The 16,867-nt window shown below is 42.6% G+C and overlaps 1 protein-coding gene and 1 long non-coding RNA gene across 50 annotated transcripts in view; one reads left to right on the forward strand and one right to left on the reverse strand.

Moving 5' to 3' along the window:
* The window catches only part of APC (APC regulator of WNT signaling pathway), a 182,287-nt gene that overhangs the window by 124,167 nt on the left and 41,253 nt on the right, over nt 1–16,867 (forward strand). For 27 of the 49 annotated variants that reach the window (XM_070075973.1, XM_070075972.1, XM_070075976.1 and 24 more), the window contains 2 exons: nt 2,711–2,794; nt 13,521–13,625. In XM_070075973.1, the coding sequence (XP_069932074.1) occupies nt 2,711–2,794; nt 13,521–13,625 (189 nt within the window). The remainder of the gene's footprint in view (nt 1–2,710; nt 2,795–13,520; nt 13,626–16,867) is intronic. The other 22 variants (XM_070075987.1, XM_070075980.1, XM_070076006.1 and 19 more) reach the window with 1 other exon arrangement.
* LOC127487798 (uncharacterized) lies at nt 8,273–15,257 on the reverse strand. The gene is made up of 3 exons (XR_007914982.2): nt 15,156–15,257; nt 10,818–10,880; nt 8,273–8,408 (listed from the first exon to the last, which is right to left on the reverse strand). It is a non-coding gene; the product is annotated as an uncharacterized lncRNA (long non-coding RNA).

Consider the following 16,867-nt stretch of genomic DNA (forward strand, 5'->3'; position numbering starts at 1 on the left):
GCCGTAGCAGCCATTTGGGGAGTAAACCAACGGAAGGAAGACCTTTCTCTCTGTCTCTCTCTCTCACTGTCTAACTCTGCCTGTCAAAAAAAAAAAAAAAAAAAAATCAGTAGCTGGGGCCAACAAAGCAAGTAAAGCTGCCACCTGCTGTGCCGGCATCAAATATGGGCGCTGGTTCGAGTCCCAGCTGCTCCGTTTCCTATCCAGCTCTCTGCTATGGCCTGGGAAGGCAGTAAAAGATGGTCCAAGTGCTTGGGCCGCTGTACTTGTATGCGAGATCTGGAAGAAGCTTCTGGCTCCTGGCTTTGGATCAGCCCAGTTCCAGCCATTGTGGCCATTTGGGGAGTGAACCAGTGGATGGAAGACCTTTCTTTCTCTGCCTCTCTTTAACTCTGCCTTTCAAATAAATAAATCTTTTAAAAAGAATAAAATAAAAATTAGTATCTTTTCGCTAGTAGTGGTAGCTACCAGTTAAAAATGGAAATGAGGGTAGGAGGCTCCTGTTTGCAAGAATAGGAAATGTTAAAATACTTAGAGGGCCGAGTGTTTGACACAGGGGTTAAGGCACTGCTTGGGATGCCCACATCCCATTTTGGAGTGACTGGGTTCAAGTCTGGCTCTACTTCCAATTGCAGCATTCCTGCTAATGTACACCCTGAGAGGTAGTAGGTAGTGGTAGCTCAATTACTTGATTCCCTGCTACTCAGATCAGAGATTTGGATTGAGTTTCTGGCTCCTGGTTTGATCTGGCCCAGCTCTAGCTATTGCAGGCACTTGGGGAGTGAACCATTAGATGGATGGTCTCTGTCTGTCTCTGTCTTGCAATATCTTCACTTTTTAAATAAAAAGAATATATATATATATATAAAGGGTGAGCATTGTCACATAGCAGGTTAAGACACTGCAAGGGATGTCCACATCGCATATGGGAGTGCCAGTTCAAGTCCCAGCTACTCTGCTTTGGATCAGCTCTCTGCTATTGCTTCCTGAGAGGCAGCAGATGAGTCAGGTGTCTGGGACCCCTGCCACTCATGCGGTAGACCCACATGGAGTGCCAGGTTTCTCACCAGGCCTTTTGCAGGCATCTGGGGAATGAAACAGCAGAGGAAAGATCTATTTCTCTGCGTTGCTTTGCCTTTCAAATAGATGTAAATAAATATTTTTTAAATATAGATAAATTTTTAAATACCTAGGAAAACCTACATAAAAATATAAAATTGCTAAAGGACCCAAAGTAATCTTAAAAATGGAGAACTCTAGATGAAAAGGCTTTAATGTCATAAAAATGTGTGTCCTTTAAATTAATGCACAAATACACAGTTTCGTGATAATCAGTGTTTTGGAACCAGGAAAAATGATTTGAAGTGTATAATACAAGAACTTCCAAAAACATTTAGGAAAGAAAGCATCATAAGTGAAGATTTACCTTTACATTTGTTAAAATTCACTGTAAAGATGTTGGAATAATCATAATAGTAACTCAGAAGTAGAAGTAGGCAAATAGTATGACGTAGACACTAGGAAAAGTTGCGTGAATGTTCAGAACTTTATATGATAAAAGTCACAATATAAACTTTAGGAAAAATAGTAAATAAATAATGTAAGTACAAATAGCCACCTATTGGAATATAAGAAGTTAAATTAGTCCCCTACTTCACATCCTAAACAAGAAAAATTACAGCTGGATTAAACATCCACAGGTGAAAAATAAACCTAAAATTAATAGAAGAAAATATAAAAAATAATGGATACATTCTATGGCACAACAAGTTAGGCTGCCACTTGGGATGCCTGCATCCCATATCGGAGTGCCTGGTTTCAGTCCGAGTCCAGCTTCCTACTAATGAGCACGAAAGGCAGTGAATGATGACCCAAGTGCATGGGTCCTTGTCACTCGTTTGGGAGACCCAGAGGGAGCTCCTCACTTTGGCCTGCCCTGCCCTTGGTGCTGTGGGCATTTAGAGAGTAAACTAGCAAATGGAAGATCTCTTTCTCCCTCTGTGTCTCCCCTCTCTGTTACTCTACCTTTCAAATAAATATTTTAAAAAGGATTGGCAACTAAAGGAAGAAAGGGAAGGAGGTACCTGGGGGTTTATTTCATAAAACTGGAAAGCATTCATCTCACAAGAGAGAAACCAAGGGAAAATACTTATAGTACATAAAGAAAGATCCCTAAACTGTAAGCATTCTGGGAGTGAATAAATAAGGAGTGAAGAGGGTTCCCAAGCCCCTGCCTCGGTCAGTGCCTCTCCACATTTAGCAGAGTTTAGTACACTGGGTACTAGGAAAGAAGACACAGAAGACTTCAGAAAAGTTTAATAGAAAGTGGAATTAATGTGGCCTGAGTGCTTGGGTTCCTGCCACCCACGTGGGAAACCTGGATGGAGTTCCCATACTGGCTTCAGCCTGACCCATACCTGGCTGTTGTAGCCATTTAAGGTGTGAACCAGTGGGTGGGAGATCTCTTTCTCTGTCTCTCCCTCTCTGTCTTTGTCACTCTGCCTTTCAAATAACTAAATCTTAAAAAAAAAAAAAAAAAAAAAAAGATACCAATTTGTTATTAGTACGTGAATCTGTTAAAATATCTTAACTTCTTCCATAAAAATGGTTTGACACAACCTGAACCTTTCATTGGTAGGTACAGTGTGATTATTTATACTAATGCTTTTAACAAAAAGATGCCTAATTTGGTCTCTTATTTTATTTTTAGCGAAGAATAGCCAGAATTCAGCAAATAGAGAAAGACATACTTCGTATACGACAGCTTTTACAGTCTCAAGCAACAGAAGCAGAGGTTAGTAAATTGCTTTTTTTTTTTGTTTGCAAGTATAAATATAGGTAGTTTTTCTAAGAAAAGAAAATATATAATTCATGTGGCATCATTTAAATGTTGAGTGTTCTTCTAGAGAATTGAGATATTCTGTAACTTTCTCATGAAATTAAGCCAAAAATCTTGACTATTTTGTTTCCTTGTAACTTTTAGGCAGTTACAATTTATGGAGCCATAAATATAGATAAATTACATCAGCTACCTGGTTACATATTAACGATAACTAACTTAATTTGACTGTTATCAATCAGTAAGAATGATTCATATGGTAAGAATTGATCACACCTGTTTACCAATGTGTACCTCACAAATTCCATGAAATGATAGTAAAAGTATAAAATGAAAAAGGGCACAAAGACCAGGGGGAGTGAGAGTGATAAAGTTTGGGGAGCCATAAGGGAAGCAGCCAAGTGGTGACTGTTCTGATGTATCAGAGTTCACTCTACACCAGCAGTAGGAAAAGCCTGAGGCAACCCACTGTACCCAGAAGGTTCCAGAACTGCCTACACTATTTACCCTGGATAGAAGAGTAAAAAAGGGCTAAAAGCAGAACTGTGTTTGACACAGATGGGGTGTCCAGAACTTCTCCACAACTCTGCACACTAGGGTGACTGCTCCTTTCCACTCTTAAGAGAGACTTTCTTTCTCTGAAAGGATGAGGGTCTTTGAATAGGGGTAAGCCTGAGAGAACTTAAGGTGAGGCATCATACAGGGAACTGAACTAGGTAAAAACTTACTTAATACTGAGTCCTCTGGCATCAGGCTTATCATCTCCAGACAAGTTTCTGGAAGGCACTTTGCTAATACACATGGCTAACTGAAGAAAAGACATGGAAAGACATTTATATTGGAAGATTTGCAGAAAACAGCCCAGGTAGACCATCTTGTCTAGAGTAGACAAAATACATCCCTTGGGCATAGAGCTGCATCTTCTTCATAGATAGCCCACTCTGAAATATGGATAAACACTAATAAATCACCACCAGACATTCTAAGAAAGTTTCTAATAAGAAGATCACAGAAGTAGATTATTTCTTCTAACAGGGAAAAAATTCTAAAATAAAACTAACATTACTGTTCTCAATTTAAAAATAAAAAAGATAATGTAGCATAAAGCAGGAAAGGATGATATACAGAAGGAACATTTCAGCAATCACCCAAGAGTTCATGGGAATAAAATTGTAATAACAGAAATGAAAAACCCAATAGAAAGATTATAAAATTATCAAAATAAAACCAGATAATCAGAGATAATCAGATGGAAAAGAGAAAAATTGAGTCGGATGTGTGTTTGGCACTGCAGGTAAGATACCATTTGGGATATCCACATCCCATATTATGTGCTTGATTTTGAGTCCTGGCTCCACGCCCAATTCCCAGTTCTGGCTAAGCACATCTTTGGGAGGTAACAGGTGATGCCTCGAGTACTTGGGTTCCTGCCACCCACGTGTGCTTCTGGTTTTGAGCCCCAGCTGTTGCAGGCATCTGGGGAGTGAATCAGCAAGTGGAAGATCTCTTTCTCTCCCTTTTCATGTCTCTGTGTCTCTGTCTCACTTTCAATAATAAAATAAAAGTAAGTAAATTTTTAGGGGGTGGGCATTGTAGTGCAGTGGATTAAACCACCCCTTGGGATGCCCAAATCCCATATCAGAGTGCCTGGTATTGAGTCCCTCCCTGGCTTCTGATCCAGCTTCCTGATAATTTGCCTGGGAGGCAGCAGATGATAGCTCAAGTAATCGAGTCCCTGCCACCCTTGTGAGAGCTACTGACTTTGGCTTTGTCCAGTTCTCACTGTTATGGGCTTTTGGGGATTGAATCAGCAAATGAAAGATCTCTGTCTTTCTCTCTGTCTTCATATAAATAAATGAATGAAACTTTAAGAAGATGAAGGCCGTTGGAAACTAGGTCTTAGTTTAACACTTTATTTTATTTGAAAAATAGAAAATCAAAATCATCCCAGTTGTTCCAGAAAGAGAATGGAGAAATTAGAGAGGTAATGTCATCATAAGAGACAAATCAAAAATTCCCAGAATATGATGACATAGTTTCCCAAATGAAGTGGTCTCTCCATTGTAACCACACAAGTTAAAATAATCCCAGACTAAGGCACATCATGATGAAAGTTCAGGTTACTGAGGAAAAAGAGAAAACCCTCGAACCCTCTAGAGAAGGAAGGGAAGAGAAATTTCACTCAAATGAATAGAAATACAGTGCCTTTAGATATATAAATAGCAACCCTGAAAACTAGTGTTGCAGCTTCTTAAAGATTATAACGTTTTTAGGTATGTTTCATACCAATTCTTTGACATCTCTGGACACCCTACAGTTCACGAATTCCGAGTGTCCCCAAGCCACCCACATTTCTACACAGTGTATTACAAACATCCCACAGCATCCCACAGAGCATCCCACAGCCTCCTTGGATTGTTGTTCACTAGATCATCTCAGAGACTCCCTGGACTCAATTTAAAATTACAATTTCATTATAAAGGTGCAGACCAGGAGTGGCCAAGTGTAAAGATCCATGGGGAAGAGTCCAGGGAGGGCTGGAGTGCAGGGTGCTCCTCCTGGGAGCCTGGGCACGTCACCCTTCTGGTGTATTGGTCTTTCCACAGCCAGGAAGCGCTCCTGAGCTTCTGCATCCAGAATCTGTATCGGGATTTCATTCTGTAGGCCTAAGTTTGCAGTCCTGTCTGTTCCCCAGAGGTCAGTCTGGCCCAAAGCTCTGACCCTGTGATCCCATGGTGAAAAGCACCCAGCCTGAAGCTATCTGGGGCCCACCTTAGGTTTTTGACGTTCTGTACCAGAGACAAAGATCAGATGGATTTTTTACTATACATACCAGCTTGTAGATTTATCCCTAATCAAACTGTCTGCTGAATCTGAGAGTGAAGGGAGTGAGCATTTAGCCTAGTGGTTAAGACATCCACATCCCACACCAGAGTGCTGGGGTTTGGCTCCGGGCTCCTGCCCCTGAGCCCAGCCTCCTGTTCCCGCAGACTGTGGAGGCAGCGCTGGAGATCCAGAGTGCTGAGTTCCTGGGTTACTTTCCCAGCCCCCAACCCAGCCTAACCCCAGCTGGTGCGGACATTCGGAGAATGAACCAGTGGATGAGGGAGCTCTCTCTTTTCTTCTCCCCTCTCTCCCTTCCCACTTCGCACCCCGCCTCTCAAATTTGAGAGCAGAATTAAGACACTTTGAGCAGGTAACATCTCAAAAATACACTATTTTTGCATATCCTTTTCTGGAAACAGTTAAAGGATATACTTAATAGTCAATCTTTTAAAAAAAAAAAAAAGATTTGTTTATTTATTTGAAAGGCAGAGTTAGAGAAATCTTCCATCCGCTGGTTCATTCCTCAAATGACTACAATGGCCAGAGCTGGGCCGATCCAGAGCCAGCAGTCAGCAGCTTCAGGCCATCTTCCACTGCTTTCCCAGGTGCATTATCACAGAGCTAGATCAGAAGTGGTGCAGCTGGGACTCAAACTGATACTCGTATGGGACGCCAGCATGGCAGGAGGCAGCTTTACCTGCTGTGCCACCATGCCAGCCCCCAGATAGTCAATTTTAAAAGCAGTTTAACATTACTGTCTGAAGCCAAAGTAAATGAAACATTTGTAATAAAAGGAATAACTCCATTTTTGCAGTGTTGACCCTTAAGAACCAAAAGCAGGGCAGTGTGTTTTTACCCCTTTTCAGCTTGGTTGGCACTGTGGTATACAACAGTCCATTTGTGACTCTTTTAGCATTATGTTACCATCTACCTGTGTCTTTTTTTCCCCTTAACCAAAGTTTCTATAATCTACTTTTACTTTTTTCTGTTTAATTGAAAAGCAGAAGGAGAAAGAATGCACAATTCCATCTGCTGGTTCAAGCTGCAGATATCCACACTGGCTAGGGCTGCACTGTGTTTTATGAAGCCAGGAGTCTCCCACATAAGTAGCAGGAACCCCCCAAAGACTTGCGCCCTCCCTGCTGCCTGTCAGGGTCCACATGAGCAAGAAGCTAGAGGCAGAAGCTGGACAGGGCAGCTGTTGAACCCAGGCAGCACCATGTAAAAGGCTGGTATCCCAGTTGGCATCTTAACCCAGGCCAGATGCTGCTTCCTTTGTAGTCTGTTTTTAAAGCTATTTTCTGGGGTGAGCATTTCGTGCAGTCTTCAAGTCACCAGTTTCAATGCCCACATTCCATCTTGGAATCCCTACTTCAAGTCCTAACTTTTCCACTTCCAGCCCAGCTTCCTGCTAAGTACACCTTGAGAGGCAGCAGGTAGTTGCTTAAGTTCTTGTGTCTCTGCCACTCACATGGGAGATCCTAGTGGCATTCCCGGCTCCTGACTTTGACCTGGCCCAGCCCTGGTTGTTGCAGGCATTTGGGAAGTGAACCAGTGGATAGAAGATCTGTCTGTCTGTTTCTCTGCCTTTCAAATGAAATGAAAACAAGTAAATCTTAAAATTTTTAAATTAAATTGTTTTCAGATTACCATTTTGTTTTTAATTGAGCTCACTGCTTTGAGCTTTGTTGTTTTTCTAGCTTCTTTAGTTATGATTAATTCTTTTTCTTATATTATTTGATTAAAATAGCCCTCTAAGGACAGGTGTTTATCCCAGCAGTTAAGCCCTGTCTCGAGAGCTTCAGTTCCAGCTTCCTGCTAGTGCACATTGTGGGAAGTCACAGGAAATTGCTCAAGTGCTTGGGTTCCTGCTTCCCACCAGGGAGATTGTGTTTCTGGCTCCTGACTGCCTCCCTGCCTCCCTGCCTCCCTCCTTCTCTCCTTCTCTCCCTCCCTCCCTCCCTCCCTCCCTCCCTGCCTCCCTGCCTCCCTCCTTCTCTCCCTGCCTCCCTGCCTCCCTCCCTCCCTCCCTGCCTGCCTCCCTGCCTCCCTCCTTCTCTCCCTGCCTCCCTGCCTCCCTCCCTCCCTCCCCCCCTCCCCCCTTCCCTCCTTCCCTCCCTCCCTCCCTCCCTCCCTCCTTCCCTCCCTCTCTCTCTCTTTCTCTCTACCTTTCAAATAAAATGATAATAAATAAACATGTATAAAAATAGATAAATAAAATATCCTTCCATTTACTGCCTGGCACCTTGAATTTCACCTTGTTCCTGTTGATAGTCACAAAGTTTTCTTTTTGTTGCTGTTTGCCCAGTATTTGCTTTTCTCTGCCTTTGTTTTCAAATTTTACCAACTTTCTGGCCTCTAGAAATTCCTAAAAGTTTGTCACATGTTAACAGTATTCCTCGTTTTCCAGTTTATTTCAAGTTGAGGACTTGTTTCTGTTCTTTTATTTGTTTAGAGCTCTGATAGTTTAGTAAACATAAACTAAAGGAAAGTGCATGATGTCACATTTCAGAAAGAACCCAAACACTTCTTTTACTGTTTAGTTTCTTTATTTCATTGATGTCATAGTCCTAATGTAGACACGAGGGAAAGGGAGACAGAGCAAACCGGGGACTGAGCGCTCACGGATTAGTTCATGAGACGGGGGCCAGAAGAGGCTGCTGACAGATAGTTTTTCTCCAGGAAGCTCATGGCTGGTGGGTTTGTCTTTGTCCTTCTTGCTGATAACTGGTGGATTCAAGCACTGCAGGTAGTCAAAACTCAGAAGTTAAAGCTCTGGCGCAACCGGTGCTACCACCGTTCTGTGTGTCCTTTCAGAGTTTGTTGATTGACAAGCAGGTACATTGTGAGGAGAAGGGAATGAAAGGTGTGGGAGCTGTGAGGACTGGGAGCCATGGGGTAGCTGGGTCCAGATTCTCGTCTCCAGCGTAAGAAAGAATGTGAAGGTAAAGGGAAAATACGCCCTCAAGAAAGTGCAGGCATGCGGGCTTGCATGAGGTTGAAGTCCATCCGTTTGTATGAACTGGAGGCATAGGGGTGGTATCTGGGGTGGGTCCTAATTGAATATTCAAATGTAGGGAAGTTTGGGGCAGGGCTTGTGTACCACCCCTTTCCTTGTCCTTTTTTTGGAAAGCTCAGGAGTGTCCTGGTGTGTGGTGCATGATGGGAGTGGGCGTGCTAGCCATGAGTTAGCTAAAGGTCTTCGTGGGGTCGCCAACAGTCATGTTGTATATTTTTAGCTATTGCCAGTTGGAAACAGAGAACCTGTGGTTTTTTGCTGCACAGAAGTTGGGGAGGGTTTGGGTAGTTCAGTAGGGGCTGCAACACTGGTGAGGTTACAGGGAGGGGCTAGTGACCGACCTGAGCTCCTTGCTTTACTCCCTTCCTGCATCAGGTACAGAATGGCTTTAAAACCTTTAGAAATGGGGCTGGCGTTGTGGTGTAGCAGGTAAAGCCCCTGTCTGCAACACTGGCATCCCATGTGGGCATCAGTCCACGTCCCTGCTGCCCCACCTCTGGTCCAGCTCCCTGCTAATGTCCTGAGAAAAAGCAGTGGAGGACAGCCAGGTGTTTGGGCTCCTGCCACTCACTTGGCAGACTCCCCTGGCTCTGCTTTCAGCCTTTGCAGCCATCTGGGCCGTGAACTGCATATTTCTGACTTTCAAATAAAATGAATAAATCTTTAAAAATACACAGTGAGAAATTTTTTTTTTTTTTGACAGGCAGAGTTAGCAGTGAGAGAGAGAGAGACAGAGAGAAAGGTCTTCCTTTTTCCGTTGGTTCACCCCCCACGTGGCCGCTATGGGCCAGTACGCTGTGCTGATCCAAAGCCAGGAGCCAAGTGCTTCCTCCTGATCTCCCATGGGGTGCAGGGCCCAAGCACTTGGGCCATCCTCCACTGCCTTCCTGGGCCACAGCAGAGAGCTGGACTGGAAGAGGAGCAACCGGGACAGAATCCGGCGCCCCAACCGGGGCTAGAACCCAGGGTGCCGGCACACAGGCGGAGGATTAGCCTAGTGAGCCGCGGCGCCAGCTGAAATGCATTTTTTTTTTAAGATTTATTTATTTATTTTAAAGTAAAATTTACAGAGAAAGAGATCTTACATGTGCTGGTTCACTCCCTAGATGGCTGCAACAACCAGCAATGGGCTAGGCCAAAGCCAGGAGCCAGGAACTTCTTCTTTTTTTTTTTTTTTTTTTTTCTTCAAACATTGCTTATGTATTTTTTCTTTTTTTATTTATTTGACAGGTAGAGTTATAGACAGTGAGAGAGAGAGAGAAAGGTCTTCATTTTTCCGTTGGTTCACTCCCCAAATGGCCGCCAAGGCCGGCGCTGCACCAATCCGAAGCCAGGAGCCAGGTGCTTCCTCCTGGTCTCCCATGGGAGTGCAGGGGCCCAAGCACCTGGGCCATCTTCTGCCCTTCCAGGCCACAGCAGAGAGCTAAAGTGGAAGAGGAGCAGCCAAGACTAGAACCTAGCACCCATATGAGATGCCTGTGCCGCAGGCGGAGGATTGACCAAGTGAGCCACGGCGCTGGCCCCACCAGGAACTTCTTAATCCAAGTCTCCCCCTTGGGTGGCAGGGACCCAAACACGTAAGCCTTCTTCTGCTGCTTTTCCCAGGCCATTAGCAGAGAGCTGGACCAGAAGTAGAACAGCTGAGATATGACCCAACACTCTAATGGGATGCCAGCATTGCAGGTGATGGCTAAGGCTGTGCACAGTACTCTCTCAACTCATTAATAAGCTGACAACCCAATTAAAAAAATTTCTGTAAGGACAAGAGATGGGGCAGGCACTGTGGCATAGCAGGGAAAGCCACTGCCTGCAGTGCCAGCATCCCATATCTGTACCAGTTCCAGTCCCAGCTGCTCCACTTCCGATCCAGCTCTCTGCTCTGGCCTAGGAAAGCAGTGGAAGGTGGTCCAGGTGCTTGGGCCCTGTATCCACATGGGAGACCCGGAGGAAACTCCTGGCTCCTGGCTTCGGATCAACACGACTGTGGCCATTGAAGCCAGCTGGGGAGTGAACCAGCGGATGAAAGACCTCCCTTTTTCTGCCTCTGCTGCTCTGTACCTCTGCCTTTCAAATAAAGGACAAAAGACAAGTATTCAGCCTAGTGGTTAAGATGCCCACATCCCAAACGAGCACCTGGTTCAGTGGCAGTTCCAGCTCCTTACTCCAGCTCCATATTCCTGCACACCCTGGAGGCAGCTGTGAGGGTGCAAGTAATTGCAAGTGAATTCTCATGTGGGAGTTTCTGACTTTGACTCCCTCCAACTCCCTTCCCTTTTAGGTGCTGGGGAGTGAACTGGCAGATAGGAGTTTGTGTGCACACACTGTCTTGCTCACTGTCTGTCTCTCTGCCTCAAATAATTTCTTTATAAAAAAATAGACAAAAGATTTGAATAGGTACTTTACCAGAAAAGATAGGGAAATGACTGATAAACATGAAAATTATTACATTAAGGGAATGCAAATCCAAACCACAATGAGTGACTACTTCTGACTCTTTACAGTGGCTGTCATCATAAAGATGATAGTAAGTATTGGTGAGGATATGAAAGAGCAGGAACCCTCGGACATGGCAGGGGGTTGTAAAATGGTTCAACTCTCCCTTGTCTCTCCTCTGTGTCTGAAACTCTGCCTCTCAAATAAATAATGGTTCAGCTACTTAAAAAACAATTTAACAATTCCTTGAAATATTGAACATAGAGTTACTATGTGACTCAGCAGTCCCACTCCTGGTGCTGAGAAATAAAAACGTATCAATACAAAAACCTTAAATTGATGTTTGTAGCAGCATTGTTCATAATAGCCCAAAGTATGAACAGTACAAATGTGTATCAGCTAGTGAACAAAGAAACAAAATGAGGTATACTCTTACAATAGGATTTTATTGGCTATTGCCAATAAAAAGTAGCAAATTATTGATACTTAACTATAATACAGATGATCCTCATAAACTGCTAAGTAAAATAAACCTGACGCATGAAGTCCACTTGTGTGAAATATCTGGAAAAGGCACACTGATGAAGACAGTGCAGATGAGTGATTGCCTGGGCTCTCAATGGACTGTGCGGTAAATCTGGGTGGCAGGAAGCTCTTACTGCAGTGATGAAAACATTGTAACACCAGATTATGGCAGGGCTTGGACAGTTTACTGAAACCTACTTAATTGTACACTTTAAAAAGAGCATTTTTATAGTGTGTGAATACCTCAACAAAGTTGTCTTTAAAATTTTTCAGTTTCATCAGTAGGGTTGAGAACCTTGGGGAAACTTTCCAACCTTGGACATGAGGAGCTGGATAGGATGATTCTTTCTTAGGCAGCAGAAGTAGCCACTCTGTCCTCTCTTGGCATGACGTTGGATTGACCCTGGAGTGAGAGCAGACCCCTGCGCTGGGTCAGTGAGAGCAAAGGGGAGGGATGATGAGGAAGCGAGCGTGTGATAGCCCGTGTTGAATAATAGTGTGGGCTCCGCAATCAGAGTGCAAGGGCAGTGAAGTGTGTGACTGAAAGCCAGTCTGTGCCCCAATTTATCTGTGAAATGGGGGTGATAATGCTTCATCGGTGCCACATGTTTAGTGCCCCTGAACATTGGATTTATTTTTTTAACTTCCCCATCTTCATCTGCATCACTTGCTGGTTTCTGTACACCTCTCTGGCCTTTACAGGCTCATCTTCCCTTCTGTAGACATTAGTGGCAGGCATCCCTTAAGGCCACCTTCTCTTCTCTGTCCTCTCCCCCTAAGACAGTCTCACTTGCATAAGGCTTCAGTTTCTCTCCCTCTCACTCACTTTCTCTCTCTCTCCTCATCTCTCAAGTAAATAAATAAAATAATTTTTTAAAGATTTACTTACATGCAACCTTCCCATTAGTGTATTAGCATGGGAGAATATTAGTGAGGTGGTCTTGCTGTAAGTCAGAAATATTAGAGTGCCTCTGAGAATCACACTGAAGTTAAGCAAAATCATTAATTTTATTTTTACTATCTTCTTGTTTTATTTTCTCCCTTATATATGGTGCTTTAGCCACACCATGATTCTTTGACATTCTAGAATAAACTAAATGCTAGTTTGTTGATGGAAATGTTGCATGTAAATTAAGTTACATTTTAAAATGGTCTAGGAAAGCTTGATGTTTAAGGAATTCCAGTGGAAGCCATTTTGTTACGCACTGTGTGTCACATTTTTAAAGTGTGATTTTTAGAGTATTTTCATAGAGGAAGAACAGAGATGTTTATAAAAAACGGAGAAAATTATTTTATTTGTTTGATTCTGCAGTCGTATCTTCACAGAGTGACTGCTTTGTACTGGATATAATCTGTTTTGAAATGACTGCTTTTCCTGGATATAATCTGTCATTTTTATTTCACATAACAGATGGGTGGCTGCATTAGAAAAGATTTTGGTTCTATCCATGTGAGAGTCTGAGCTTAGCCTCTGGTTTTATACAACTTTTGTTAGCAGAGGATGTGTGTATTCTGTGTACAAATCTTTACTGCTGTATTTACAGCTCCATTAAGTGCCAGTTGTGCAGCCTTGCAGGAAAGAAAGTGTTGTGCTCTGGTGGGGCTGTATTCCTGGTGGAGATGGGAGCACAGCTGGTGTGGGAGGCTGTTCTGTGAATCTCAGAACCCTTTGTCTTGTGCGGCTCTAATACTCACGGGATGTGCCTCACTCTCCTCTCGCTGTGCTAGGGGTTGTTGATGGAGGTAGCGTGCTCCTCTGCGCCTTTGTCAATGTCTGATTGACGCATTTCAAGGCTTTAAAACAAGGAATAAGAAAGCTGTGGGCTGAGAAGGCGTGCTCCGTTTTGTATGTAATGATATTTAACTCCATGTTAACAGAGGTCATCTCAGAGCAAGCATGAAGCCGGCTCACATGAAGCTGAGCGGCAGAGTGAAGGCCCAGGATTGGCAGAAATTAGCGTGGCACCTTCTGGTAGTGGTCAGGTAAACAAACCGTTTTATTGTGTTGTTTAAGGTAACTATTTAAATATTCACAAAGGAGCTTGGGGTGGCCTGGCTTTCAGAGCAGCCTGTAAATCTTACTATCTCCTTAGCCTTTGAGGGCTGTCTCTAGAAGCATTCAGTACCAAACTGCTGTCACTTTTCTCTCACAGCTGGCAGTAATGCTGTCTGAATTTCTACGTGTATATATAGCTTTGGCTTATAGGTTTCTGTATTAGCATAAAGCAGTGGATGTGAGAAGAACATTGTTTTGGAAAGCACTGTGCTGATACCCATGATTTGACCCAGTTATTATTTCCTGCATTGTGTGGGCTTGCCTTTCCCTAAGGAAGTCTGTGCAAAGACATTTTTATTTTTCTAAATTATCTTCAGGATTTAGTAAGTTTTTTAATTTAAGATTATATAAATATAGAAATTAAATCTTATTAAAAAAGTGTATTCTAAAGCTCATAAAAAGTAAAGAGATAATACGTTAACTGTAACTACATCATTTTTGGCAAAATTATGGAAATCAACATTATTTCAATGCAGGATCATTATATTTTTATGCTTCCATCCATTTTCTAAGTTTCAATGAAATATAACCCAACTGAATTTTTCTTTAGGATATTCTGTATTCTCAAATTTTCTTCAGTGAACATGTGTTTATATTGTAAGCAATTCATTTATTTAAAAAAAAAATTGCTCTAAATTGGTCTTAAGAGAATTTTCCTAATGTCAACACAAAAATCCTTTAATCTAAAGGTTACTTTTTTTTTTTTTTTTTTTTGACAGGCAGAGTGGACAGTGAGAGAGAGAGACAGAGAGAAAGGTCTTCCTTTGCTGTTGGTTCACCCTCCAATGGCCGCCACGGCCAGCGCGCTGCGGCCGGCGCACCGCGCTGATCCGATGGCAGGAGCCAGGAGCCAGGTGCTTTTCCTGGTCTCCCATGGGGTGCAGGGCCCAAGCACCTGGGCCATCCTCCACTGCACTCCCTGGCCACAGCAGAGGGCTGGCCTGGAAGAGGGGCAACCGGGACAGAATCCGGTGCCCCGACCGGGACTAGAACCCGGTGTGCCGGCGCCGCTAGGTGGAGGATTAGCCTAGTGAGCCACGGCGCCGGCCCTAAAGGTTACTTTTGATAGTACTCTTTATTTATTTTTAAAAAGCTTCTATTATTAGTTTTCATTAAAATTAGAGCTTGGAGCACATTTGGAACAGATTAAGGAAGCCATTTGACCATCTCCATTAAGCTGGAGGAAAAATGATTCTTCTAGGCCATATTCAAAAGAGAAATTATTATAGTAACATTTTTTATAAAATAGATTGTTGTGGACTTCTTTCTGTTTCTTAAAAGTGGATTAACAATTTATATTTCATTCTCTAAACAAAAGGTTTCCTGTCCTTTCTCAAATTTTTTAGTCTTATTTAAATCATTGATGGCCTCAATTTTCATCCCTTGTGAAAATTGAAATATATAGATTAAAAAAATAAATGAAGCCTCTTGAGACGTCTGCAGTCATATCAGAGTACCTGGGTTTGAGTTCCTGCTCTGCTTCCACTTCCAGCTTCCTGCTGTTAACTCCCTGAGATTCAGCCGATCGTGCCTCAGCTGGTTGGGTACTTGCCATCCCTGTGAGAGACCCAGATTTAGTTCTCAGCTCCTGGCTTTAGCTTGTCCCAACCCAAGCTGTTGTGGGCATTTGGGGAATAAACCAGTGGGTAGAAGATCTCTGTTTCTCTCCCTGCCTCCTTCCCTCCCTCCCTCCTTCCTTCCTTCCCTCCCTCTCTTCCTCTCTCTCTCTTTTTCTCTCTTTCTCTATCTCCCCGTTTGCCTTTGAAGTAAATATAAATAAATAAAACATGAAGCTTAAAATGTCTGGTAGTTAAGTATTTAAAACAAGGAGATCCTTCATTCCACATCACTGAGTTAGCATTATACTGGAGATGCTTAAGTGGTGAGTTCAGAAAAAAGCAGTTAATTTAAGTATTTGAGTATTTTCCTGTTTGTTGTTTACAGAATTATTTGTAAAGTTTATGCATTCCTACACAAGTACAAAGAAGAAAACTTAAGTATTATCTGACCAAATAAATTAGTTGCTTAGGATTAGACCTACCCTTTGTGCTTCAGATCACATTCCAATTATTATGTTCTTTGAAAAACTTACCTCTCCAGTAAGCTGAATTATTGTATCAATATCATTGCTGCATCAAAATAGATTTTTAAGTAGATACAATTTGACGTAAAAAATGAAAGCTAGTCCTGACAAGGAACAGCTTACTATTTTATTCTTTTTAGTATTTTTTTCTATTTAATACCATTTGTTGAACTCTTAACACAGAATTATTCTTAGGTATTTAAATCCAATTGAAAATTGATCCCTGTTAAAAATAAGAGTGGGAATAAGAGAGGGAGGAGATGTACAGTTCGGCACATGCCCCCTCAGACTTTACCTAAAGGTAAAGCTAAAAACTTGCCATGGGACTCCAAATCCCATTAAGTTAGTAGGTACCAATGCCATCTTACTAGTTAAAGAGGTCAGTTTAAGTTTATAACTGATCATAAAGATAGGATTAAGTGTCAAAGGGATCACATAAATAATTCCAAGTGTTTGCTAATAATGATAGATGGAATTAAAAAGGAGAGAATGACCCAACATGGGAAGTGGGATACACAGCAGATTCATAGAATGACAAATGCCCCAAAACAGCACTCTGGCCTCAGAATGAGCCCTTAAGGCATCCAGATCTGGCTAAAAAACCCATGAGAGCATTTCAGGCATGGAAAGCCAAGACACTGGCAAAAAATGACCTAAATGAAAGATGTCTGTGAGTGAGATCCCAGTGGAAAGAACGGGCCATCAAAGAAGGAGATACCTTTCTCTGAAGGGAGGAGAGAATTTCCACTTTGATTATGACCTTGTCTAAATAATGTCAGAGTCTGTGAACTCAAGAGGCTTCCATAGCCTTGGCAGCTCATGACAAGAGCCTTAGGTGATCACTGACATCATAATAAGAGTGTCAATTGTTAAATAAACAACAGGAGTCACTGTTGAATGCTCCTCATTCAGGATCTCTGTTCTTAATGTCTTCAAACAAGACTTTATACTCTGTGTGTCTGTGTGGGTGCAAACTGTTGAAATCTTTACTTAGTATAAAGATAATTAAAAATGAATCTTAATGAAGAATGGGATGGGAGAGGGAGTAGGAAGTGGGATGGTTTGGGGGTGGGAGGGTGGGTATAG

The sequence above is a fragment of the Oryctolagus cuniculus genome, chromosome 6 (assembly GCF_964237555.1).
Source record: "Oryctolagus cuniculus chromosome 6, mOryCun1.1, whole genome shotgun sequence".
Taxonomy (NCBI): Eukaryota; Metazoa; Chordata; class Mammalia; order Lagomorpha; family Leporidae; genus Oryctolagus; species Oryctolagus cuniculus.